At 43.5% G+C, this 27,061-nt stretch overlaps 1 protein-coding gene across 1 annotated transcript in view; it reads left to right on the top strand.

Annotated features, from left to right (window-relative positions):
* Positions 1–5,242: 5,242 nt before the first annotated feature.
* The window catches only part of KDM7A (lysine demethylase 7A), a 103,046-nt gene continuing 81,227 nt past the window's right edge, over positions 5,243–27,061 (top strand). Inside the window, exon 1 of the mRNA XM_032783160.2 lies at positions 5,243–5,438. Within this exon, the coding sequence (XP_032639051.1) occupies positions 5,323–5,438 (116 nt within the window). The 5' untranslated portion in view covers positions 5,243–5,322. The remainder of the gene's footprint in view (positions 5,439–27,061) is intronic.

Genomic DNA, 27,061 nt, shown 5'->3' with positions numbered 1-27,061 from the left:
GGGCTCGTTCACACGGCGACATCTACCAACATATTTGCCATCATGTGCCAGCAATGCCCCTCTGTCATGTACATTGGCCAAACCGGACAGTCTCTATGCAAAAGAATAAATGGACACAAATCTGACATCAGGAATCATAACATTCAAAACCAGTGGAGAACAATTCAACCTCTCTAACCACTCAGTGAGACTTGAAGGTGGCAGTTTTGCAACAAAAAAACTTCAAAAACAGACTCCAAAGAGAGACTGCTGAACTCGAATTAATATGCAAATTAGACACAATTAACTCAGGCCTTAACAGAGATTGGGAATGGCTGGGTCATTACACTAATTGAATCTATTTCCCTATGTTAAGTTCTCCTCACACCTTCTATGGGTCATCTTAATTATCACTTCAAAAGTTTTTTTCCCCCTGCTGATGATAGCTTGTCTCAATTGATTAGACTCTTCCTGTTGGTATGCGTACTTCCATCTTTTCATGTTCTCTGTATGTATAACTATCTCTTGTCTGTGTGTTCCATTCTGTGCATCTGAAGAAGTGAGCTGTAGCTCACGAAAGCTCATGCTGAAATAAATTTGTTAGTCTCTAAGGTGCCACAAGTACTCCTGTTCTTTTTGTGGATACAGACTAAAACGGCTGCTACTCTGAAACCTCAAACCATGCTGATTTACAACTAGGTCGGGCCTTTGCACTAAATTCGGTCTATTATTTTGCTCCTTGAGAAGGTACACTATATACATTTATTTAAGTAGTGATATAGCTTAATATTTTCAGATTCATATTAATTGTACATATTTAGTATGCAAGAAAATAGTGAAAGATATTTCTTATTAGATAATTAACTTTTTGCTTATGTTTTGTGACAAGCTGCATTAGAATGGTAACTGGAATTTAATTAAACACACAATATATAACATTTATTTTTCTTAAACAAAACAAATACATTTCTTTTTTAATTTCACATTTACAACTAAGTGATCTATTAAAGGAGCAGTGGGATTAACTGTAGTCATTGAATTAAATTGATTATTTCAGGTCAGCCTCAGAAAATTTCCAAATATGCCTAAGTGAAAGTGACTGGAGTTTAAGTTCCTACTCCCGAAGTTTCTTGAAAATGAGACATCAGTTTTGTAAATTACTTAGGCTGTCCTTCAGACTTATAAAACTAGTAGATCACATCCCCTTCCTCCTCATTTTTATTCATAGACTGGAAGAGAGAGACAAATTTTCCAGCTTTTTCAACTCCCAATTGATTTCTCAACTTTGAGTGAATTAGTCCAAACGAAGAAAATATTCTGTGCCTGCAGAAAAAGCTATTGCTGTCAAAAGCTGAATTAGCACTTCAACTAACTCTGGTCCCAGATGCTTAGCCAGTTCAATGGTGTGACTTTCTTTAAAACATCAGAAAACACGTACTGCTTGAGTGGTTCACCTCCAGATTTGACATTTATTATAGTTGGATGACTGAGGGGTGATTATTAGATGTCCATGTTATAACAGCAGCATGCTCTTCAGCCGTTAGGCATCTACCCTGGTCCCTGATACTTTTGATTGAAAATACTGGCATGGAAAAGAGCTGGAGTAAGTGCTTGATTCATTTACTTCGTTACTGCCTGCAATTTAAATTTGTTGTTGGCTCTTCTTTCTTCAGTGTCTCTTGCATTTCTTTCCAAATTTTAACAGTGTCAGCAACACAACAATAATCTTTCTAGAGTTTGCCCAAGGAGGGCATGGATCAGCATCCACATTGCACTCCCCGTCAGTACCTGTCCTGGGCCGGAGAAGCTAATGATCCAACCAGGAGACCAAAATTTGGTGATGAATCCTGGTGATGTGCCACCTGAGGCATATTGCACATACACTAAGAAGTTTGTCCAAGGCTATGGAAATAGATTTCAGTAACTTCAGCATGTCTTATACATTTCTCTTTAGGCCGATGCTGACTATTTTGTCTATGATAATCCCATCTATTTTGTCACAATTTTCTTCACAAATTTTCATCAGAATAGGCCAGTTCTTAATAAACAGCTCAAAACAGTCAACCACTGAATTCCATCATACATCTTGAGAGAGAATTAGTTTGGTTCCTCCTGCTCTCTTTGGGGAAGCTGAAGCAAAGTGGCTGTTACACAAGTACTCGGCAATTTCAACACTACTTTCTTTTTACTCCTGGAGTTGTACTTAAATTTTGGCTAGAACAGGGGTTCTCAAACTGGGGGTTGGGGTTATTACAGGGGGGATTGCAAGCTGTCAGCATCCACCCTAAACCTGGCTTTGCCCCCCAGCATTTATAATGGTATTAAATATATTAAAAAGTGTTTTTAATTTATAGGGGGGGTCGTGCTCAGAGGCTTGCTATGTGAAAGGGGTCACCAGTACAAAAGTTTGAGAACCACTGGCCTAGAAGATGCACCAGTTGGGCACTGCACCCATATATCTTTCAGGTTCCCTACGTTATCTTCTTCTAGATTTGCTGGTCCTGATTATAAACGCATCCATGGTTTTACTGGATGACAAAGAGTCTTTTTTTAATACAGGTAATTTACTGTCTGATGTCTGTTTAGTTGCAGGCCTAGTGGTATCAATAGATGACTCTGAAATTGTAGACACTGCAGATTATGGCAGTTCATATTCCTTTTGCCTGAGTTGGACCCTGAAAAAAAATGGTAAAAAAAGTCACTCATGTATTGAGTATCACCCAGTATATTGCTTTTAAAAAAAACTGTAAAGGAAAGATTCCTCCTACTGCAGTTGTCTGTACTACTATTTAAATTATAAAAGTTATTCTACACCTTTTTTTATAGGGAAAATAATTAATAAACCATAAGGATTATCTGAATCTATTTAAGTTCTTATATCTAACATACCAAACAGCTTGATTTTTTTAAAAATGTTAAAATTCATAAATGCCTAATAAAACTTTATTTTTAGACAGGAAATCTTCACCTAAGATGTTTAATTATATTGAGCAATAAAAATCATTTCACAAGTCCAGCACTGACAGTAAAAATGTAATTGATAAATCCCTGTCCTACTAACATACCAGTTATATGTTGAACACAAACATTTTGAAATTCATACATAATTCACCCAAAATACAAATGTATAACAATCAGGTAATCATTTACTAGCATAGTAAGACATGGTAGGCAAGCCATAAGAAGGGTGCAAAAATGTTTACTAACCAGCTGATCCAGATTGTTCAGATATGTCCATATCATTTTCTTCAAAGTCAGTGCCTTCTGAGGAGCATTTTTCATAAAGTTCTTTCATTCTGACAACCAGGCCTTGCATCTCTTTGTTGCACTGTTTACATTTGGCATGTGCTCTCTTTTTACCCACTGGTACAGGATTTCTTGAAAGCATCCCCAAATAGGGTTTTTGTTTTTTTTATTACCCTCAGCCATATCAGTTTTTTTTCTCCAGTTCCCAGGTACTGAAATCAACACTAGAGGCTGCACTCTGAAGAATACTCTGCTCCTTCTTCCTTGTTATATTCCCCCTCCCCCAAAAACAAAAGAACAAACAACAAGCCAAGACTTTTGCTAGCATAACCCACATACCTTTTGCACTACAGTATTTTATTTGTTTGGAGACTGAAAGGGAGTTGAGAAATTAATGGATTTCTGTTTGTCTCTCTGTGTACACATGTATGGAAACAGAGCAATGTAATTTGCTTGAAGTGGCCAGACCCATCCAGAAGCAAGGGCTGGTAGTTACTGGGCAGATTAGTGTTTTATCATGCGCTGGAGTGAAAGTGGGTGAAGTCACAATATTCATAATATGAGCATTGAGCCAATTAGGTGTCACAGTGGGAAAAGCTATCAAACAGGAGCAGGAGAGCATCCAGGTGAGCTGAATGGATGAGCTTGATGAGATCATAAAGATGTTTCCTGTAGTCAGAGGTCAGGTCCAAATGCCTTTTTCTTTCACCCAGTAGCACAGTGACAGGATCAACCCCTTAATACAGTATGTGACCTATTGTACCATATTTAAACCTTGACCATAAACACTAGATGTTTTACTCCCAATTCTTTCTTTATACAGAAAAGATGCCTTTAATGGAAAAGTGTTTGATACAGACTCACGGATTAAGCATATTTTTTAATTTAATGTCTTAAAAGATTATAACTGTAGGCCTTAACATATTTTGTATTAAAATCAGATTTCATTTTAATTCGGTTTATTTTTAAATGGAAAAATATTATGTAAAAAAAAAGTCCAATTTAAATTAAAAAATTGGGTTTTTGTGTATCATTATAAAATCGATTTTTACCCCTCCTGCATGTCACAGTGGTTGTCAACCTTTTTTTAATTTGAGGACCCCTAAAACATTTCAAGAGGTGGTCACCCCTTTGGAAATCTTAGACATAGTACACGGACCCCTAGGGGGCTGCAAACCACAGGCTGAACTCCACTGCCCCATAGCGTGGTGCCCTGCGACCAGCTTCTGAGCAGATGCTCGGTGCTGCCTCATGCCAAACCCCGAGTCCCTATAGCAACATTGGACTCCCAGCAAATGGCTCGTGCCACCTGGCGCCAGCAACCATGTGTCCTGTATTACACCAGGCAGGCCCCATGGAAATCCCAGCAATGTCCCGAGCCGCCAGACTCTAGTGTCCCTATAACGCCAGCCCCTCCCCCCCGGCTCCCCATGCCCAGGTGCCGCGGGCACTGCTGCGCCGCCCCCGCGATAGGGGACCCCGGCCCCCCGCCCCGCGCGCGTCTCATTCACAAGCGTGAAAAAAAACAAAGTCTAGAACTTCGGGCAAGTCCGGCAGCTGTCGGCACTTTCCGTAGAGGGGAGGCGGCAGCCCCGTCTGCCCCGCTCGGTTACATAAGGGAGCCGGCTCTTCCCCCCTCCCGGCGCTCGAGCTCTTTCTCTCTGTGTCCTCGCGGAACCCTTCGCTCCCCATCTCTAGCCCCCTCCCCCGCCCGGAACTGTCACGCGGGGGGAGGAGCGAGCGCGTGCCCTAGCGGCCTGCCTGCTCCGCCTCCAAAGGGAGTTGTGGCACGTGCTTTTCTGTCGCGCATCCAATATAGCGTAGACGGCTGGCGGGCACGCTCAAGTGTCGCATCCGCTCGTACGTCTCCGAGCTGCGGCTGCCGCTCTCCGGAGGCGAAGTTCCCAGGCGCGCATGCTCAGCTGTGCAGCGTTCACTGGCTAAATGACTGTGTGGGCCGCACGCGCGCGCGCTCTCTCTCGTGTCGCCCCTGGCGCGCGCGCTCCGTGGGGCTGGCGCGCGCGCGCTGTTGTTATTGGTGCCGCTGGTGGCGGCTGTTGGAGGGGGAGGGTGGCTCAGTCAGTGAGTTCTTTAAAGATGGCCGGAGCGGCAGCGGCGACCGCGACCCCAGTGTACTGTGTGTGCCGGGAGCCCTACGATGTGAGCCGCTTCATGATCGAGTGCGACATCTGCAAGGACTGGTTCCACGGCAGGTAGGGGCCGGGAGCCCGCGGGGCGAGGGGAGCCCCCGCCGGCGCCGTGGGAAGGGGGAGATGAGGGGAACAGCCCGGGAGTGGAAGCTACTCCGGTAACAACAACCGCTACCAGCGGGAAACAATGGGGGGATGCGGACCCCCGGCGGGGACCCCTCGAGCCTCTGCGCCCGGACCTCCTGGCAGGGCAGCTGCGAGCTCCCCCGCCCCCAGATGCCCTCTTGCCCCACGCCCCCGAGCGGCATAAACCCGCTCCCCGCCCCCGCGGGGAGCCGCATGGGGGGACTCCGGCACTGGGGGGGTGTCACCCAGCAAAGTAAAGGGAGCAACAGATGAGGGGCTCTCGGGCCGCCGGAGAGCGGGGGGCAGCAGCTGCCCAGAAGTTAGCTCGCGGGGCGGGGGAGTGGGCGCTAAATGTGGGTGGGGGGGATTCCCCCCGATTGCCTCCGTCATGCAGGGGTGGGAGATGCTGGCCGCTCAGTGGGGGAGAGGGGGTGAGGGATAACGTCCTCTTCCCTAGTGCCTGCCCCGGGCCGTCAGGGCTCCCCGGCGCCGGGAGCTCCCGGCGGCGGCCGTGCCTGGGCTTCGTGGCTCACTTCGTGTTTTGGGTCCGTGCCTGCCTTTCCTGGGTTTGACGTTTCTTATCCGGTCCCAAGCGGCTTCCCCAGCCGCGGCCGGCTCGTGTGTGTTTTGTAAACTGTGCGTGAGAGAGGCCCGAAGCAGCAGCGGTGTGTGTGTGTGTGTGTGGTGGTGGTGGTGGGATATTCACGGACATTTAAACAAAGAAACAAGTTGGGGGCTCGGCGGCTCAACTGGCTGTTCGGTTCTGACCCCAGCTGCCTGGCTCAGGTTTGGAGTCTGTTATTTGTAGAGACCAAGCGCTGGGATATTTACGGAGGAGCTGGTTGTGATTGTAGGAAGTACGTTTTGATTGACAGCAGGACATTTAAATACCCCCATTTAACAAAAACAGACTCACGATGTAAAGCAAGCTAGACAGCCAAGTCTCCCTCTGCTGGATGTGGATGGGAAGAACGAACACATGCTTTTAGTGCTCAGTTCAGTTTTCTAGATTCAAGGTACACTGGAGGCAGTGACAGGCCCAAAAGTTATCTATCCAGTAAAGTTAAAAAAACAATCAGTTATTCTGCTGCATAGTCAGCTCTGAAACATTTCATGGGATTTGTTTCCCCATTGCAGGTGTATTTGTGTTCTCATGTCGCCAGCATGTGGTCCTGTTGTGAGCAGGGAGTATGCATTGACAGTCTGACAGCACTTCTGACAACAGTTGCTGGGTGTAGATTTAGGCCCCACATTTAGGTTTTGTTTGAAAATAAAAACATTTATTTTGGTAACTCTTTTTGCTGGGTGAGGAATATTAATAATTTCAGTACTTTTTTTTTTTTTGTTGAGCATGTGTTCAGAGAATTCAATAGGACTTCATGTATATGAGCCTTTCACGCAACAGCAAGGGACAGAAAAAAAATGAGAAAATTGGAAAGTATAGTTCTAAAACCACAAAAATTAGCATGCATCTGACGAAGTGGGTATTCGCCCATGAAAGTTCAGGCTCCAATACGTCTTTTAGTCTGTAAGATACCACAGGACTCTTTGCTGCTTTTAAAAATTAGCAAGGGGATTTAGAAAAGAAGTAGGGTTTGAAACTACTTTTTTAGCTGATTAAATTTCAGATTGATAGTGATTACATTTTCATTCTCCTCCACATACAGAATCTGTTTGGATTTGGAATTGCAGGTTTGATGTCACAAATTATCTTCCTGCTGTATTATCTGTTAAATAATAATTTATTTGCTCTGCATTTTTCAGAGCACAGTGAGATTGGACCTTGCCTTTATCTACCTTGTTTGAGAAATTTATATTAAGCTGAACAGTGCATCCTGACACACAGGCCCTTTGATATTTATTGTTTTTAATGGGACGGAGGGTTGAGGGGAAGGAATCTTCTGCTTTTTAAAAAATTCTTCTTAAATTGGGATGCACGATGTTTGCCTGATACAGTGAAAGGCAAGCTCTCTTCTCTCTGGATTTATCACATCTCATGAGGCTTTAGCTAATGAAATATTATGGTAAGATTCTGTTTTTTTTTTTTTCAAGTTCCACACAAGGTTATAGGCCACTGCCATGGAAAAAAGTGTTATCCATCATCATGAAGTAGCTGCCTCTTGCTGGTATTAATTGGAACATTGGTAGCATATAGAAAATAGCAGAAAATGGTATGCCATGCTTTTAGCGTCACAATTTATTTGGGCATATGTTAGTGTAGTACATGTTTTACCAAAATTAAAACTCAAGTCATTTGCTGTACATAAAGTCATAGACACAAATCTTCACACAATTTAGGGGATAAATTATAGGTTACCTTTCTAATATAGAAGGGCATGCATACAAGGGTATTGAACCATTATATTACCTTGGTCGTTAGTACCGGGCACGGTGGCATGTGCCTGTAATCCCAGCTACTTCAGAGGCTGAGGCTGACATATCACTCGGGGGTTCTGGACTACGATGCGCTATGTCGATCGGGTATCCAGTGCCACTGACAGCAGAGCCACTGGGTAGCTGAAGGACTGGCTAGACTAGAACAACAGGAATGACATGTTGTGATCAGTGCGCTCTCTGTGAGAGCTGATGGACCGATCGATCAAGGTGGTCATTAACACTGCACATAAATTATTGGCATCTAAGGGTTAAATGATTGTATTCTCACATCTTAAGGAAATAAATTTACCATTTCTGAAGCAGCATATTAGAGGTTGTACTATGAGGGAAAGGCTTCTTTGCTGCTAAACACTCAGAATATAACTGAATTTTGAAATTGTTTGAAAATTCTTTTGTATTCTGTTTATTTTTTTCAATGTTAATGGTATTGAATAATGTCTAGTTGATCATCCAAAAGGAGATGCCTATTTGTACAAGCTTGGTGCCTCTTACAACTGAATGTGTGTTTCTTTCTGGGTCTGTGTTAGATTTAGAAGTTTATATCCATATCTGTTTAAAATAATCACAATTTCACAAAAGAAGACACATTCTTGGTGACGCTATTTAAAAATGAGTGAGTTATAGAGGGTCCTGAAGAGGAAAACTACAGCACCATTTGTGTGCATAATGAACATTACTTTTGGTATAACATGAAACTTTCAATGATTAAACTTCAGTTTTGGTCATCTCTGAATTCACAGCGTTGATATGCAGTTCTCACCCTCAGAAACTTAATTCCATATATAATCTAACCTGTTGAAAAGAAATAACTTCATATCCATTCTGGTGAGAATTGTTACCAGTACAGAATTCTCCCATTTAGTTTTCAGTTGTGCCTAAGGTTTTTTTTAAATGTGTCTCTGTGGTGATAGTTCATTGGAAAAGGTAGAATGTTCATGTACTTTGTAGTTTGAGGACTGGTTAGTAAAAGTGCAGATGCCTCAAGGTCTCTTCTGCCTTTTAGAAGACTTCCTTATATCAAATTCTCAGGTCTAAGACTAAAGCAAGAGAATGCACTTTATTCTAACTTATAAAAAAAATTATTCATTAGAGTAAGTATAGTCTATAGCAGGGGTAGGCAACCAATGGCACGGCACGCAAGCTGATTTTCAGTGTCACTCACACTGCCCAGGTCCTGGCCACTGGTCCGGGTGGCTCTGCATTTTAATTTAATTTTAAATGAAGCTTCTTAAACATTTTAAAAAACCTTATTTACTTTACATACAACAATAGTTTAGTTATATATTATAGACTTATAGAAAGAGACCTTCTAAAAACTTTCAAATGTATTACTGGCATGCGAAACCTTAAATTAGAGTGAATAAATGAAGACTCGGCACACCACTTCTGAAAGGTTGCCAACCCCTGGTCTATAGAGTCCGAGGATGTTAAATATCTGCTTCCAGACATTGATGTTCTCAGAAACTTTCATTTATTACAATATCAACCTCAAAACCAGTTTTGTGTGTTCCTTTGGCTGTTAGCATTAACAACATTATATATCCTAGTATCAGAGGGGTAGCTGTGTTAGTCTGGATCTGTAAAAAAGCGACAGAGTTCTGTGGCACCTTATAGACTAATAGACGTTTTGGAGCATAAACTTTCATGGGGGATGCACGCATCTGATGAAGTGGGTATTCACTCACAAAAGCTTATGCTCCAAAACGTCTGTTAGTCTATAAGGTGCCACTGGACTCTTTGTCGCTTTTATCATATATCTGGCAGATTGAGGGTGAGATTTCTTCATTGCTAGTTAAGCAGAGAGAATGTTATGGTGACTTTCTCTTCTGAAATCACTGACTGGTATGAAGGGCCAACCCTCAGAATTCAAGGTGGTGGTGACGGGAGGTGCCTTCTCTAACCTGTCATGGATGCTTTCAAAACAGGTTGGACATTTCATCTGTGTCCGTTCTGACAATTTATAATTTATGGATGCTGACGAAGAGAAAGTTACAAATGAAGTTATGAAAGGAGGCGTTGAAACTTTCCTGGCCAATTAAAACTGTGTGGGTATCTGGTGTGATTACGAGGGCAGGATAAATTAACTAATTTTCCTTCCAGAAATTACTTCTGTTGCAGTAGGAATGTTCCCTTCATTTTTAATTAAAAAATTTAAATTGAATCACTCCAAATGTAGAAATCTATGGCTCTCAGCTAAGTTTTCATAATTCATATTTCCCACATTTGTTACTGTAGTTAACAAGTGAGTTTTTTAGGTTTTGACTGACTTGGTTTCTGTGGAAACTGATGTTAGACTGGCCAAAGTAAGGTGAGGGAAAGTTTCTTAAACTTATGTTCTCTAATTTAGCACTATTTCCACAGAAGCAAGATAGAAACTCCCAACTCTGTTGTAGTTAAAAAAGGCTATGTCTGTCCCATCCTCACCCCTGAATAAAAACTGGTTTTCTGTTGGCGTTTACGACTTTTTAAAAACAAGCCTCCCTGCCTTAGCTCACTTCGGAGTAGTACTCGGAACATTTGATGTCTGATTCCAGCCCTGCCACAAATTTCCTGAGAACAAGTTGTTCTCTTTGTGCCTAAGTTCCCCTTCTGTGATATGGTTTCTCTTGTCAGAATAAACTCATTAATCTGTGGGATGTGCTCATATACAAAAGTGTTGAGTGCTACAGAAAAGTCTAATTCTTGGAATTATGTGGATATCTGTTTTGAGTGCAGTTGTCTTGATAAACTGGCATTTGACCGATTTGTATATGTGCTGTGTTTGAAAGCAATGCATTATCTTTTCCTTTACATCAATAACATGTTCACAATTCTGATACTTGATTTTTTTAATGCCCCTGCTCCTTGAGTCGTGTAACAATGAGAATCTGACTTTCCCTGTTTGTTTAAAAAAAAAAAAATTAAATTTCTAGCCCTCGTTTTGGGGGACGGAAAGGGGAAGTCTGAAAATGTGAACAATAAAGGCTCAACTCTAAGGTAAATAAAGACTCTGAAGTTTACTTTTTTTTAAATTATGATTTTTTAAAGCTACTCATGACTGAAGCCTGACTCATAATTTTTGAATCCTGAAATTGGGCGATAACAACATTTTGTTTCAGTAATGTTTTGATAATATCATTCATAAAATTACAGTGGGAGGACAATAAGGTGATTTCATCATGCTAAAATAGGTGATGATTAGTTAGGGAACTCGAGTTTTTAATAGTGCCTTTCATATGAGAAGAATCAAAGTATCTTGTGTACATAGGAATCACTGTACCCATTACGGAGTGTTCTGGGGTGGAATACAGCTGCTGTTTAACAATGTATAACAGTGCAAAATTTATAACAGGAAGTGAAGCATACTGTATCCAATTCAAATCTGTAAGAGAATCTAGGTAGGCAGAACTCAGTTTTCCAGATTAGAATCAGGCCAAGACATATTGAGCACGCTATATACGTTTGTTTGTTAGACTGTTGGTAGTATGTAATACAGTACAAATGGATTATGTAAATAAAAAGATTCCAGGATCATCACACTGAAGCCTAGAATGTTCAAATTAGTGTGAAGTGATGGAAACAGCTACAAGCATAGTTGAGAATTCTTTTGTTTAGAATCTCACCAGGTTCAATTGTTATAGGGGTTCACGGTCTGTTACTGTCCCGTTGTTAAGGTCTCAGCTATTTTCTGCTTTTTTGTTACTTTCTGAATTGGACTTGTACAACAGCATGGGTTTTTACATAGTTATCTATGCTATGCTGCTTAAAAGAGTTTAAGATTTAGAATTTATTGGTTGAAACAATTTAGTTGTAATCTATATGGTATTTAATTGCTCTATATCAATCATATTGTTAGCCTTTTCTGTTTAGTGTACCCATTTGAAAAAAATGAAGAAGCATACTTGAACTTGGTAATCACTTCTTACAGAAAATGTTAAGGGAGTTAATGAAGATAGTTCCTGTAAGGCGCTAAGTATGAATTTTAACTCGTTAGTAGAGAATTTTTGTATTGCACCACCATCTAGATAAGTTACGTAGCAAATGTTCAGGTACATTAACTTCCTGTTTGGACGTACAGTTAGTTTGACTGCAGAATTGAAGCAATGGTTTATAAAGGTGCTCTTATTTTCATGGATGTAGGTTGTGTTGCTCTTTTAATGAATCCGATATTTTTATGTCCTTAATTGTGTATGTAATGGGATCCTTGTTGGATGGTCCTTAATGCTTAGGTTGCCCACCACTGCCCTATCATGTGGTCCAGCAGGATAGTCCGCTGGCAGGCCATGAGACATTTTGTTTACGTTGATGGTCCACAGGCATGGCCCCCTGCAGCTGCCAGTGGCTGCGGTTCACTGTTCCTGGCCAGTGGGAACAATGGGAAGCGGCAGGCTGCCAGGATGTGCTGGATGCTCAGGGTTGGGGCAGGAGGTTGGGTGCAGGAGAGGGTGCAGGATCTGGGAGGGAGTTTGTATGCAGGAGGAGGCTCTGGGCTGGGGCAGCGGGCTGGAGTGCAAGAAGGCATGAGGGGTGTGGGCTCTGGCCAGGTAGTGCTTACCGTGGGCAGCTTCCAGTTGGTGGTGCAGCGGGGCTAAAGCAGACTCCCTGTTGTACAAATACTTGTACTTTCTAGTACACCTGTACCCTGATATAACGCGACCCAATATAACATGAATTCGGATATAACATGGTAAAGCAGTGCTCCGTCGGATCAAAGCAAGTTCGATATAATGCGGTTTCACCTATAATGTGGTAAGATTTTTTGGCTCCTGCGGACAGCGTTATATCTGGGTAGATGTGTACATTGTTCATTCTTTTCAGAACCATGTCTGAACAATTTTGACTAACTTGTAAAAGCTTTCATATATTCAGTTCACAGACTTGAAAAGTAATATTCCACAGTCTAAGAAGAATTTATTCATTTAATAACAGAATTCCAGTCAGCTATGAGACAATAGCAGATTGCCACTGATCTGTTTAATGATGCGGAAGAACTACTAAGTTGTTTTGGTGAAGTATTTAGGGAATTTAAAATTGTTGGTATATATATATATGAAATGGTTCAGTCTTTTTTCCGTATTGTGACATTGGCATATGAATACACAGAACTAACTTACATTTTAGAAGTTCCAAATCTCTTCAAATATGTTTCTGCTTCATGCCAATAACATGGGTTTAAATGGATAATTCTGTCTTTACAGGTCAGTTCTGCTTCAAATTGAATTAATACTTCATACATTTCTCTCCATTATTTTGGCATTAAGTAAAGTAGATTTTCTTGCTGAAAATGTTGAGTTCATTCTTTCTCTGCAGGGCATAAGTGCTTAGGTTTGCCACAGAAGCAAAAAGCTTCTATAGAAGATCATTCTACATTAATGTAAAAGCCAAATGCAGGGAGTCAAAATATTCTAAATTTTTAATATGTTGAAGTATTAAATCTATTTTCAATAGAAATTGAGTTGACAGACTGCAGCTATCCTGCTAAACTTATTCCTACATTTAATTATGTTGTTTCTATTTACATTAATGTTTTATTTTATTCACTTTAAGGCTGTCTTAAAAACACTATGCATGATAGTGGAGGGAGGGAAAGAAAACATTCTGAGAGTTGAAGTTTTTCATGCTCTTTTTTTTTTTTTTTTTTTTTTTTTTTTTTAAGCCAAAGATTTGATTTGATGTGGATCAAACTAGAACAAGGATTCCCAAACTTGGATCATGGCTTGTTCAGGGTAAGCCCCTGTCAGGCCGCGAGACGCTTTGTTTACCTGAGCATCTGCAGGTATGGTCGCTTGGAGCTCCAATGGGTTCAGAGGGCGGGAGGTGGATCAGGGCTGGGCCTGGGACAGGGGGCTGGGGCCTGAGAGGGGGTCAGGAGTACAGCTCTGGGCAGCGCTTACCTCAAGCAGCTCCTGGAAGCAGCGGCATGTCCCTTGCTCAGGCTCCTAGGTGGAGGGACAGCCAGGCGGTTCTGCCTGCTGCCCTGTCCACAGGTGCCACCCCCATAGCTCCCATTGGCCGTGGTTCTCCGCCAATGGGAGCTGAGGTGGCGATGCTTAGGGCAGGGGCAGCACGCAGAGCCCCCTGGCTACCCCTGCCTGTAGGACCCGGAGGGGGCCATGCTGGCTGCTTCCCGGGAGCCACGCAGCATGGAGGCTAGCAGGGAGTCTACCAGCCCCGCTGCGTGGCGCTGCCAACCAGACAGTCGATGGTCTGGTCAGCAGTGCTGACTGGAGCTGTCAAGATCCCTTTTCAACCGCGCGTTGTGGTCAAAAACCGGACACCTGGTCACCCTAACTGTCTGTGTGGACACTGCTGCAGTGCACTAGAAGTTCTCCTATGCGCTCAAATCTGTTCCGCTTTGAAACAGGAATAGATCAGAGAGCATTACAGAACTTTTAGTGTGTGGCAGCAGGGTACACACAGACACTTAGTTTGTGGGCAGGCTAGTGTGGGGTAGATTTAAACCCTAGCTTGCTGCAAACTAACTGTTCATGTAGGCAAGCCCTTATTAGTTTGTCAGTTTTACACTGTTGCTGTTTCAAAAACCTGCATAGGTAGCAGTCTAGGCACTCGTAATCCCCACAGGCTCAGTTTATCTGTAAACTTTAGACTCTTCACTGATATAATAAAGACTAGAAATCCGTGATTAATACCTACATCGCCTTTCAAAGTTGTTAGTGATTGGACTGTCTGTGTTGGACCATACAGACTTGCCTAAGATGTGCATAAATATTAAATAATTCAAAAATGTAACTGGAAAATTTCAAAAACACTCAAAGGCATTAGTTCAGTGGTCCCCAAATTTTTACCTTGTCCTTGCCCTTACCCCTGTCCATGCCTGCCCGCCGGAGCCGGGGCTAGGAACAGGGCTGTGGCTCTGGGAGGTGGGGGACTGAGGCTGGTGCCATAGCTGGGTGTGGGTGTAGGGCTGGCAACCATTGCCCCTTGAAGGCTGGCCTGGGCCTCAGCTGCACCCCTCGAACATTCCTCCGTGCATCCCTGGGGGAGGGGGTGCCCCATAGATTGGGGACCTATGCATTAGCCCTTATCAGAGTAATAGAGTATGTTCAGTTTTGAATTTCTAGGTCAAATTGAGCTATCCTAGGATAAAAATATTGCAATATTTTTCGAACAGTGAAGAGATGAAAATTCTATTTTATGAATCACATGTCCAGTTTACTTACTTACTTGCTTTGCTAAAAATATTCTTTTGACAATGAAATGCTTCTTGTGGCTGGTCCACATAGAAGATAGCCTAATACTACTAGCAGGTGCTCTGTTAGCTCAAATGTTAGAATTCTGTGCTGAGGAATTAAAGATTCCAACCCTGCTGATAACACCTATAGGATCAGTTTTGTTCCATACTGTAAAATTATTTTTAGTTTGCTTTTTAAAAAAACAAGTGCTGTACATAAAAATAAACTAAATTTGCAAAGTCAAAGACTCAGAAGTTGTGAAATGCCAGAATTTAGGCTGCCTGTGTATTCTTAATCTGACCCCCTTGTCCATAAGCATTATGAGGCATCCTTTAAGTCAGGATTACATATTATTTTCTGTAGAGCCCCTGCCTCATTCAGTGCACAGTACAAATGGTGCTTAGGGATTGCATCAGGCTTGTTTAGTGAAGGAGGTTGTTTGTAGGACTAGTGAGTTATTTAATGTGGAGCCTGCCTGCCCACGAGATGCAGGTAGGCGTGGCCCTGGCTGAGAAGGGACTGGTGTGGGTTGATGACCTAGCATTCCCTTCCCTTCCTCTACCCCAGGCTGGTGGGCGGCAGGCTGGTGGTGATGTTTGCCTGCAGCCACCCCACTGTTTTGATGCCCTGACAGATGGTAACTGGACTTTTGTGTCCTGTCAGTACTTCTGACTGGACAACCTACAGGTCCTCTTTTGACCTGTTCTTTTGTTTGTTTGCTTAAAACCCCTCTGACAGCCTTCACAGAGACTTGATGTAGCCAACTGCTCCAAAGAGATACACCTAGCTTCTCTCCACTGCCTGAATGGCCCACCTCCTATTGCACTTGAGCTGTCCAAGTCAGTGTGACTTCCTCCCGGGGAGGGTGTTTAAAAGTGTATCCCCTGGTTGCTAATAAGCCTGTGCAAAGAGCAATAGGGTCTGTGAGTGGAGGCCAGACCAGGAGTTCAACCTGCTTTGCAAGATTGCACCATATGGGCGACAGTCCTGGATCCCTTGCCATATCCTCAGGCACTCCCCAGCCACTTTGTGTGTGGTTCAAGTAAGTTGTAAGTATCAGCCCCTATAACTACCAGGAGCAGCAGAAAAGTAAGGGTGCTGATATCATACTGTGCCACCCTTACTTCTGCATAAAGTTTGACCTTTGTGTGGGGAGAGGTGGCAATGGGGCAGGGATGGCAAAGGAAAATTTTGGAGTGGCTATAGCCCTTGCAAGTCCCCTACCCTCAGTGTCACTCCTGTTGAAGTATAAAACAAGAGAGTTGATCTCTGGTACTCTGAACACAAACCATTTAGACATTTCTAAGTTAGACATGTTAAATGATGTCCAAAAAAAACCTAATAGACACTGCTCTCTAGCCACTCAGTGCTGAAGGCAGAGAAGAGAGCAGCGGCTGCTGGCCAGGCATCCAGCTCTGAAGGGAGAAATGTGGTCACTGGTCGCAGATGACAGGTAGTACTCTTCACCGTTTCTTCACAGTTAAATTATAGGGGAAAAAGTTCCATGGCCTCTGCAACTAGTTGCTTGTGGCAGATGATCTCTCTTCAGAAATGGTCATTAAGGCCTGGTCTACACTACACGTTTAAACCGAATTTAGCAGCGTTAAACCAAATTAACCCTGCACCCGTCCACCCAACGAAGCCCTTTATATCGATATAAAGGGCTCTTTAAACCGATTTCTGTACTCCTCCCTGATGAGGGGAGTAGCGCTGAATGCGGTATTGCAATATCGGATTGGGTTGATGTGGCTTGCAATTCGACGGTATTGGTCCTCTGTGCGGCTATCCCACAGGTGACCATTTTGACTGCTCATGGCAATAAGGCAATCTGAGACTTCGGATGCCACTGGCCAGGGACAGGAACAAGCCCACAAACTTTTATGATTTCTTTCCCTGTCTTGTCTAGCGTTGGAGTCTATCAAGCGGTGGCCTGGCAGTCCCACAATCAAAAGAGCCGTCCAGCAGGACCGTACGGGAGATTATGATCTTGAATCGCTGCTATGGGGTAGACAATTCGTTCTTCACAAACTTGCGTTGCCAGAGACGAAATGACAAAAAGCATTTTGAAAAAATGCTCCAGTCTTATGATAGACAGAGGCCACAGCAGGGACTCAGCACAGTGCGCATGTACAAGCGTAACGGAAAGCCAAGAATCAATGGAACGCTCATGGAGGGAGGAGGGAGGTTACTGAGGGACTCCAGCTAATCCCACAGTCCCTGAAAGCATTTGCATTCTAGGCTGAGCTCCCAATGCCTGAAGAGTCAAAAAACATTTTCTCGGGTGTATTCAGAGTGTATGTCTCAATTTATACCTTCTCCCCACCCGAAAGAAAGGGAAAAAATTGTTTTTCGCCTTTTTTTTCAATTACTCTATGTCTAACTGCATTGGTGCTGGTAGACGGGGTGCTGCAAGCTCTGAACACACAGCATCCCCTTCCCGGTGTCAGATGTGCAAAATGACTCGGTAAGCCATCGTCATCATCAGCCTTGAGTGCTCCTGGGCTGGCCTGGTGAGGTCGGCCCTGGGGCACCTGGGTAAAAAATGGGAATACTCCCGGTCCATCCTGGCAGATGTACAAAGGCTTGGTAACCAACCATCATCAGGTAGGCAGCTGCAGGCTGAGCGCCATCAGGCCCCTCCTCCCTTTCATGTCTAAAGAAGATTGTACTCCCTGGACTATCATAGCAGCTGGAGGCTGCGTCCCTCTCATTTTATCTCACTATAAAAGTCAATGTTTCTTATTACCTAGCATTTATTATTACGTTCATCACACAAATCGGGGGGAACACTGCCACAGTACCCAGGAGGGTTCGGGGAGGAGGGAACGCACAGTGGGGTTTGTTGCCAGGGGTAACCCCCTGAATGGCATCAGCTCATCATTTCTGCCGGGAATCTCTGGGGCTGTAACCCGGAGCAGCTGTGCTTCTTGGTTCTCCTAGTACCTTGGCCCATATTCTAGGGCAGGACTGGACGTCGTTTTATTGATCAAGAGATGAAATAATGACATGTATATTTCACCAGTGAGATCGAGGTAATCTTTATGTACCTTAATTGCTGCTCATGTAATTGGTGCGATGGATCCCGCTCCTCTCTGGATGTCCTCTAGAGTGCTTCAGGAGCTTGCCCTCCAGTCGCGCCTATCATTGGGAGGTCCAAGCCAAGAGCAGTCCCCATTGACTGACAGCAGATATGGTGACAAAAGAGAGTATTGTAATCACCATCTCATCCGAGATCTCAACAAGGCAATGACGATTTCACCCAGCCTTGGCAGCACAATGACTGCGCTAATTCCATCATCGTGCAGTTGCCAACTTGCTCCTATAGGATGCATATGCGATTGTCCTGTGCCTCTCATGGTGACAATAGGGATGGTAACCATCTCTGCTGCCTTGCAAAGGCAAATGAATGCTGCTGTGTAGCACTGCAGTACTGTCTGCCAGCAGCATCCAGTACACATACGGTGACAGTGACAAAAGGCCATGGTTGCCATGCTATGGCGTCTGCCAGGGCAATCCAGGGAAAAAGGGCGCAAAATGATTGTCTGCCGTTGCTTTCACGGAGGAAGGATTGAGTGACGACATTTACCCAGAATCACCCGTGACACTGTTTTTGCCCATTCATGCATTGGGATCTCAACCCAGAATTCCAATGAGTGGGGGAGACTGCGGGAACTATGGGATAGCTACCCACAGTGCAATGCTCCGGAAATCGACGCTAGCCTCGGTACATGGATGCACACTACCGAATTAATGTGCTTAGTGTGGCCACGTGCACTCGACTTTATACAATCTGTTTTAAAAAACCGGTTTCTGTAAAATCGAATTAATCCCGTAGTGTAGACATACCCTAAGGCAGGTTTTACTATACTGTGGCATGGTCTGCATACAGAAGAGAAGGTTCTTCTTCAAGTAGTGTCCCTATGGGTTCTCCATCGTAGGTGTGTTTGTATCCTGCACTGCTCATCAGAGAACATTGGTAGCAGTGTCCTTTAAGCCTGCACATGTGCTGTGTCTCCTCCTATCTTGCCATGAGGCTAGTCAGCATGCACGCGCTAACCTCCCTCAGTTCCTTCTCAACCACCCTTGGCTTGGGACGGAGCCATTCACAGTCCATTACGACCATTGCTTTTGATTTTGCATTTCTGTAGTTAGCCTCCTAGTATTTAGAGTAGTTTATAGTGATAGTTTTCCCCTTCCCCCAACAGAGTATGCCTGGTTCATGGGGCTTCAAGAAGTGCCTTTCTTGCAAAGAGGTGACCTTGTTGCAGACAAGCACTTCTGTTGCATACACTTGGGGAAGGCCACATTCAGCAAAAGTGTGGTGTCTGCCAGCAACTCAGGCCCAGGCCTTGTAAGGATAGAGAGGTCAGACAGAAGATCATGTTAATGGAGAGGGCTCTCTGATCCTCTCTGGACCTTTGCCACAAGTTACCTGGCAGATGTGAGTCTTTCCCACAGCCCTCAAAATCTAAACGCTGTTGGTTGAAGAAACAAGCCACTGACCCCTCTCGTAAATAGTTGTAAAAGAGAGTGGGAAGTCTAGTGAGCTTTAAGATAGCCACAAACTGTCTCCAGCACGCTCGGTTTCCTTGGTACCAACAGCACTGCAACAATCCCAGCCTGGTATCCACGGCTTGCGGAAATCTGTAGTGGTAGGTACCATTGATAAGTCTACGAACCCGAAGGGCATGGGTACAGAGTCAATGGTGCTGCGAGGCAAGGACAGGAATAAGCACTCCGCTAAAAAGGCATTGCTGGTACGCGATTCTCCAAGAGTATAGTCATTGATTCCTTATCCAGCACCAGAGCAACTGGTACGGGCAAGATCCTCATCCCTCCCCCACCTCTCCAGTACTGTTAACGGCACCAAGTCAGTCAGTACTGCCAGTATTCTGACACTCAAGGGATCTTCGTGTATCAGATGTACTGAAGTCTCCTCTTCTCTGTACTGGCTGTGCCCGTAATGGGAATCTTCCCCTCGACCCTGCCATGCTCCCCTGCTTTCTAGTGAGGGTTTAGATAGTGAACTGAAGGAGGTGGCATCACAGTACTCCTCCCAAGCCCTTACGGTGCCCAATGTCAACAGAGTCCCCAGGCATACTTTCGGATGGCCCCACCGCTGCCATCTTGGTACAGCCACCCATGGGAACCACCACTGAGCTCTGTGCCACCACCACCCCCGTGGCCATCTGGTACTCTTGGGCTGCATATAGCCACCATGCCTCTCAAGCTTCTAGCCCCACCCAAGAGCCCTTGAGGTGCACCACTTCCGTCTCAGTATCCAGAGTTTCAGAACCTCCAGAAGAAATCGTGGAGGAACAGGAGGGCAGTGTTGAGGAAGAGGTGACCCTGTCATGCCTCCCTGGATGAGGCAGTCATGCCTTCCCCAACATCTCTGGCGGATAACTTTCGCCTCTTCCAGGACCTGGCAGAGAGTGGCAGATACTCTCCAAATATCACTAGAAGAAGTCGACGACATCCACCATCATCGTCTCCTTGAAATACTCCATTCCCTGCCTCAAAAATTGCCCTACCCATTAACGAGATAATTCTGGACCCTGCAAAAACCATTTGGCAGACCTCAGCATCAGTGTCACCTACCTGAGAGCAGGCAGACAAAAAATATGTCCCAGTGAGAGAGACTCTTCTACCACCCTTCACTCAACTCCATTGTGGTGGACACTATTAATTCCCACAGCTGTCAATAACAGATGAGGTCCACTGCCTATGATAGGGACTGGAAGTGCTTGGACCTTTTAGGGAGGAAGGCATACTCCTTGGCCATGCTTCAGTTTCAAATTGCCAGTTCCCAAACCCTGATGGCAAAATACAGCTATACCTCTACCCCGATATAATGCTGTCCACAGGAGCCAAAAAAAGTCGTACTGCATTATAAGTGAAACCATGTTATATTGAACTTGCTTTGATCTGCCGGAGTGTGCAGCCCTGCCGCCCTGCAGTGCTGCTTTACCGTGTTCTATCCAAATTCATGTTATATTGGGTCGCATTATATTGGGGTAGAGGTGTATGTAAACTATTAGAAACTGAATGATTTTATTGAGCAGCTGCCTGAGTCGTATTACAACCAATTTAAGGCTATCATCCCAGAGGGACAGTTAGCGGCCAAGACAATGCTACAGTCTACCCCTGATGCAGCTGACACAGCGGCCAGGTCCATCTGCATGGCTGGGTGATATGACATGCATCATGGCTTCATCTGTCAGGCTTTCCATAAGAGGTGTGGTAAACTGTTGAAGAACTTCCCTTAGTGCCTTCAGAGCTCTTCACAGAGAAGAGTGATGGCTCTCACCACACACTGAAGGATTCTAGTGCCATTCGCTGTTCATTGGGCATCTGCATGGCAGGACAAAAGAGAAAATGTAGTCAGCAGCCCCAGCACAAACCACACACTCCCAATACCTGACTCAGCATTACTACGAGCCACAAAGAGAGAGACATTTTTGAGGCATAAACCATCTGGCATGCAATCTTCCTCATCCCAGCTGTCCATGTCCAAGCGTCAATTTTAACATGTTAGTTGAGGCATCAATAGACCACTCCCCCTCTCCCCAACCTCTACAGCTGACCACCACTATCCACCCCTTTGGGCAGCATTCTGCAGCACTTAGGAGCACAGAACATCAGACCAATGGTTCGCAATGGGTACTCTATCCATTTTACCTCCCTCCCTCTCTCCTTCCCTCCCTACTTCCCTCCCACAGGCGCTGCCCCTGCAGTTCCTATTGTCTGTGGTTCCCAGCCAGTGGGAGCTGCGGAACTGGCACTCTGGGCGAGGGCAGCATGTGGAGTCTCCGTGGCCTGGCTGCCCCTGTGCCTATGGGCCACATGGATGTGCTGCTGCTTCCAGGAGTGACATGGAGTTAGGGCAGGCAGGGAGCTTGCCTTAGATCCACTGCGCCGCTGACCAGACTTTTAATGGCCTGGTCAGCGGTGCTGACTGGAGCTGTCAAGGTCTCTTTTCGACCGGATGTTCTGGTCAAAAAATGGACACCTGGCAACCCTGCAATCTGGATGTAAGTTGAGGATGGAAGAGCTTGAATCTGGTGGCAACCAAGATGTCTGAGTACCAGAAGGGCCTGCTGATCCATCTGAACAATTTATAAATCTACCTGTATTTTTGCAAAGCTCCCATGATTACTTTCCAGTAACCACAGTGCAAAAATATAAATAAAAATATATATAAATTAAATAATAATCACTGGCCCCATATTGAGTAGTTTGTTCTATAATTATGCTTATGATGTATGAGGAACTATCACAGCAGTTTGGCATAGATACAAGCAGGACCGGTGCTTCCATTTAGGCGGCCTAGGCAATCGCCTAGGGCACCAGGATTATTGGGGGGCGGCATTTTGCCAGCGGGGAGCAGCAGGCGGCTCCGGTGGACCTGCCGCAGGCGTTCCTGTGGAGGGTCCCCTAGTCCTGCAGCTCCAGTGGAGCTGCCGCAGGCGTTCCTGCGGACGGGCCGCTGCTCCTGCGGCTCCGGTGGACCTCCCACAGGCACGGCTGCGGCAGCTCCACCGGAGCCGTGGACCAGCGTGCGGGGCGGCAAAATGGCCGTGCGCCTAGGCGCTAAAAACACTAGCGCCGGTCCTGCATACAAGAAACAAATGAGTCAGTATAATTTAATCAACATAAGAGCTGAATATGATCTTTCAGAAAGCCTTTGACAAGGTCCCTTACCAAAGACTCTTAAGCAAAGTAAGCTGTCATGGGATAAGAAGGAAGGTCCTTTCATGGATCAGTAACTGGTTAAAAAATAGGAAACAAAGGGTAGGAATAAATGGTCAGTTTTCAGAATTGAGAGAGCTAAATTGAGGTGTCCCCCAGGGCTTTCTACTGGGACCCAGTACCATTGAACATATTCATAAATGATGTGGAAAAGGAGTAAATGATGAGGTGGGAAAATTTGCAGATGATACAAAGCTACTCAAGATAGTTAAGTTCAAAGGAGGCTGTAAAGAGTTACAAAGAGATCTCACAAAACTGGGTGACTGGGTAACAAAATGTCAGATGAAATTCATTGTTGATAAATGCAAAACAATGCACTTTGGAAAACCGTAATCCCAACTATACATATAAAGTGGTGGGTGAGTCAAAATTAGCTCAAAAAAGAGATCTTGGTGTCACTGGATGGTTCTCTGAAAACATCCACTCTATGTGCAGCAGCAGTCCAAAAAAGCAAACGGAATGTTGGGAATCATTAAGAAAGGGACAGATAATAAGACAGAAAATATCATAATGCCTCTATAGAAATCCCTGGTACGCCCACATCTTGAGTACTGCATGTAGATGTGGTTTCCCCATCTCAAAAAAAGGTATATTGTAATAGGAAAAGAGCAACAAAAATGATTGGGGTATGGAACAGCTTCCATATGAGAAGCAATTAATAAGACTGACTTTTCAGCTTGGAAAAGAGATGATGAAGGGGGGTTATGATAGGAGTCTATTAAAAACACAATTGGTCTGGAGAAAGTAAATAAGGAAGTGTTATTTACTACTTCTCATAATGCAAGAACCAGGGGTCGTTAAATGAAATTAATAGGCAGCAGGTTTAAAACAAACAAAAGGAAGCATTTCTTCACACAGTGCACGGTCAACCTGTGGAACTCTTTGCCAGAGGATGTTGTAATGGCTAAGACTATAACAGTGTTCAAAAAAGAACTAGATAAGTTCATGGAGGATAGGCCCATCAATGGCTATTAGTCAGGTTGAGCAGAGATGGTGTCCCTAGCCTCTGTTTCCAGAAGCTAGGAATGGCTGACAGGGGATGGATCACTTGATGATTACCTGTTCTCTTCAGTCTCTCTGAAACACCTGGCACTGGCCACTGGGCTAGATGGATCTAGTATGGCCGTTCTTATTTTTGTTTAGTAATAATGCAGTATTGGAATGACACTGGAATATAATAGAACTAATGGATGGCTATTGGTTCCTTTTTTTTCGCAAAAGAAAATTCAGTTTGCTCAATTCTTAGCAGCGTGATATAAAAATTAACATCTTTGGAATCTTTTGTGTCTAAGGCTACTTCCTCATCAGTCAGTTTTATCTTAGATTTAAGGTTTAAATGACTTAGTTTTACTCTCAGAATATTAATGATCTGTCTTAGTTATTTAGACTAACCTTCAAATACAGTTCATTTTTTCAACTTGCTTTTTCTCTACAGAAGGAAATGTTTGTATTTGATGACACAATTTTCAATCTGTTTCTCAGTCTTCATCTGCAACCCAAGCTCTAAAATATTTTGATTGTGTAAATTTGTTCCCTGAAGGAGTGACAAATTGTGACTTAAACAGAACACTTTCTGCTTACAGAATAGCTCCAGAGCCATTTGGTGGATTGGGACAGTGACATCGTTAGCACTTTCTGTTGTCTGAATCTTCAGATTTTGCTTACTTGGCATCCTTTTGACACTTGGAGACAATTGACTTGAATTAATGACTAACCAGACTTCCATGGGATCTGCCAAACTGATATGGTATCTGCACCCCCATTCCCCTGGATAAAAATGCTCTGTTGGCATTCTTTTCTAGAGACAAGGAATGGGAGGGGTTATTCTTTGCTTATCTTGCAGTAGTTGAAAGCTGGTTCTACTAATAAAGGTACAACTAATATAAAAGTGTTTAGTTGCCATGTGCAACCTAGATACAAAACTATGCATAGGAACTGTAGGCCATGTTTTAGTCAAAATATAATGCAAAAATTTGCAAAGCCTGTTTAATAGAAAAACCATTTGTGTAGTAAATATGTAGAATTTTGTTTTGATTTGTGATAGTTTGAAAATTAGCAATAATATATTTTAAAAAGGTATGGTATTAATCTTTAACATGTACATAACTACTGCAAGCACCGAGTAGCTAAAATGGAGATTTTCTTTCTATTTTATAAAAGCATCTTTTGGAGAGAGAAAATCCTGTGGAGATGTCATTTTTAAAAGCACTTTCAAAATATCAGTTTAGTTTAATATGCATTCTATACACGTATGTGAGGCTAAATCATTTTGTTTTAAGGTTCTCTTCATTGTACAAAAAAACAAACTCAAACCAACCTCCATATAAACCCTGTAGCTAATATAACTAATTTTGAAAGGATTCTGCTACTGGTGGTGGTGAGAAGGTATGTATGTAAAAAGTTGTTACAAGTATCGTTCTAGTATTTCACTTTGCAAACACCTCATAGAGACTCAATATAACTGCCTTGCAACTTCAGTTTTGTACTTCATTTCTTTAAAATATTAGTCCTAAACAGCTTTAAAGCTCTTTTTTGGATGGGAAAGGAGCGGAGAAACTGAACAGGAGAGGGGCTGGGGGTGGGGGGGGGGGAAGCTGAATGTTTGGTATCCTCAAATATTTTGTGTACATGTTTTCTTTCTGGGATGCCCTTCCAAGGGAAGCAGTGGGGGATAATAAACCCTAAGCGTAGCTTGATAAATTTATGGAGGGGGATGGTCTGATGAGACGACCTACAATGGTAGGTAGCTGATCTGCGATAACTAGCATCAAATATCTCCAATGGCTGGCGATGGGACACTATATGAAGAGGGTTCTGAGTTACTATAGGGAATACTTTCGTGGGTGACTGGCTGGTGGGTATTTTCCACATGTTCAGGGTCTAACTGATTGCTGTATTTGGGTTTGGGAAGGAATTTCCGTAGGGTCAGATTGGCAGAGACCCTGTTTTGTTTTTTTTACCGTCCTCTGCAGCACGGGTGGGCCCCAGCTGTGTGCTAATTGGGCTGCGGGTTGAGAACCCCCGGACTAGACAATCATGATAGTCCCTTCTGGCCTTAAAGTTTGAGTGTACATCTTGTTGTACAAAGATTTTGGATATTTTGTGGTGCACTTAGAACAGTTTTCTACGGCATAGTCAGGAGTTTGACTTGTGGCTCTCAATTCTAGTGAATTAAAGAGTTTTTCATGGCATTCTTTTAATATATATGGTGTGTTTAATGGTTTTCTTAAGTTTGTCCTTTATAATAAAAATAAAAATGAAAAATGGGCCTAATAAAAACATCTGTCTGAAACCATCTTAAAACTCTATCACAATTAAAGGCGGAGTGTGGGGGGAAGAGATCAGCTTTTAATACTGAGTTTTTTGATAGCTGTGAAATTACCCAATGAAACCTACAGATTTTTATAAAAGGTTACATATGATAAATCTTCTTTATCTGGTCAGTGGGAGCATTTAATATTTTCTTGTTAAACTCAAGAGCATTTCTATTTTATCTTTAGACCACTTTTAATGTATTGTTATAGATAATAAAATAAACATTTGTGTAAATACAACTGTTTATTTTGAATGCAGAGCAGTTCAACTTTGATGCAGAGTTCATTAGTTGTGCTCCATGAATACAAACATTTTAACTGACTTCTTATGCTACCATATATAATATACACTTGTGACTAAATGTGATACAAGATACCTAGATCCCAGTGGATGTCACTGAAGAGCATTCTCTTCTTGACAAGTCAGATATGGCACATGGGTTTTGCATTTTTAACCAATTTGCTGTAGACGTTGGGTCTGTTATGGCTTGAGGCCTAATTTACATGGCAATAGTATTGGTAATTATCTGTTTGCATTGGATTTATTAATATGAATGTTCAGTCTTGTCTGTTTTTGTAAACTTTTATGATTAGTGCCCTACCAAATTCGTGGCCATGAAAAACGTGTCATGGACCATGAAATCTGGTCTCCCCTTGTGAAATCTGTTTTTTTGTGTGTGTTTACCCTATACAGATGTTCCCTGACTTATGCAAGCGTTTCTTTCCAAAATGCGTTGCGTAACTCAAATTTTGCGTAAGTCAGAAATGTATCTCAAGGTTATTTTAGGGCTGTCACAGTATTGCCACCCTTATTTCTGTGCTGCCTTCAGAGCTGGATGGCCGGAGAGTGGTGGCTGTTGGCCGAGCGCCCAGCTCTGAAGGCAGCAACGCAGAAATAAGAGTAGCAATACCATACAATGCCATC

This window comes from Chelonoidis abingdonii, chromosome 1 (genome assembly GCF_003597395.2).
Source record: "Chelonoidis abingdonii isolate Lonesome George chromosome 1, CheloAbing_2.0, whole genome shotgun sequence".
Taxonomy (NCBI): domain Eukaryota; kingdom Metazoa; phylum Chordata; order Testudines; family Testudinidae; genus Chelonoidis; species Chelonoidis abingdonii.
Note: the sequence above shows the minus strand (reverse complement) of the source record. Positions and strands in the feature narration are given on the sequence as shown.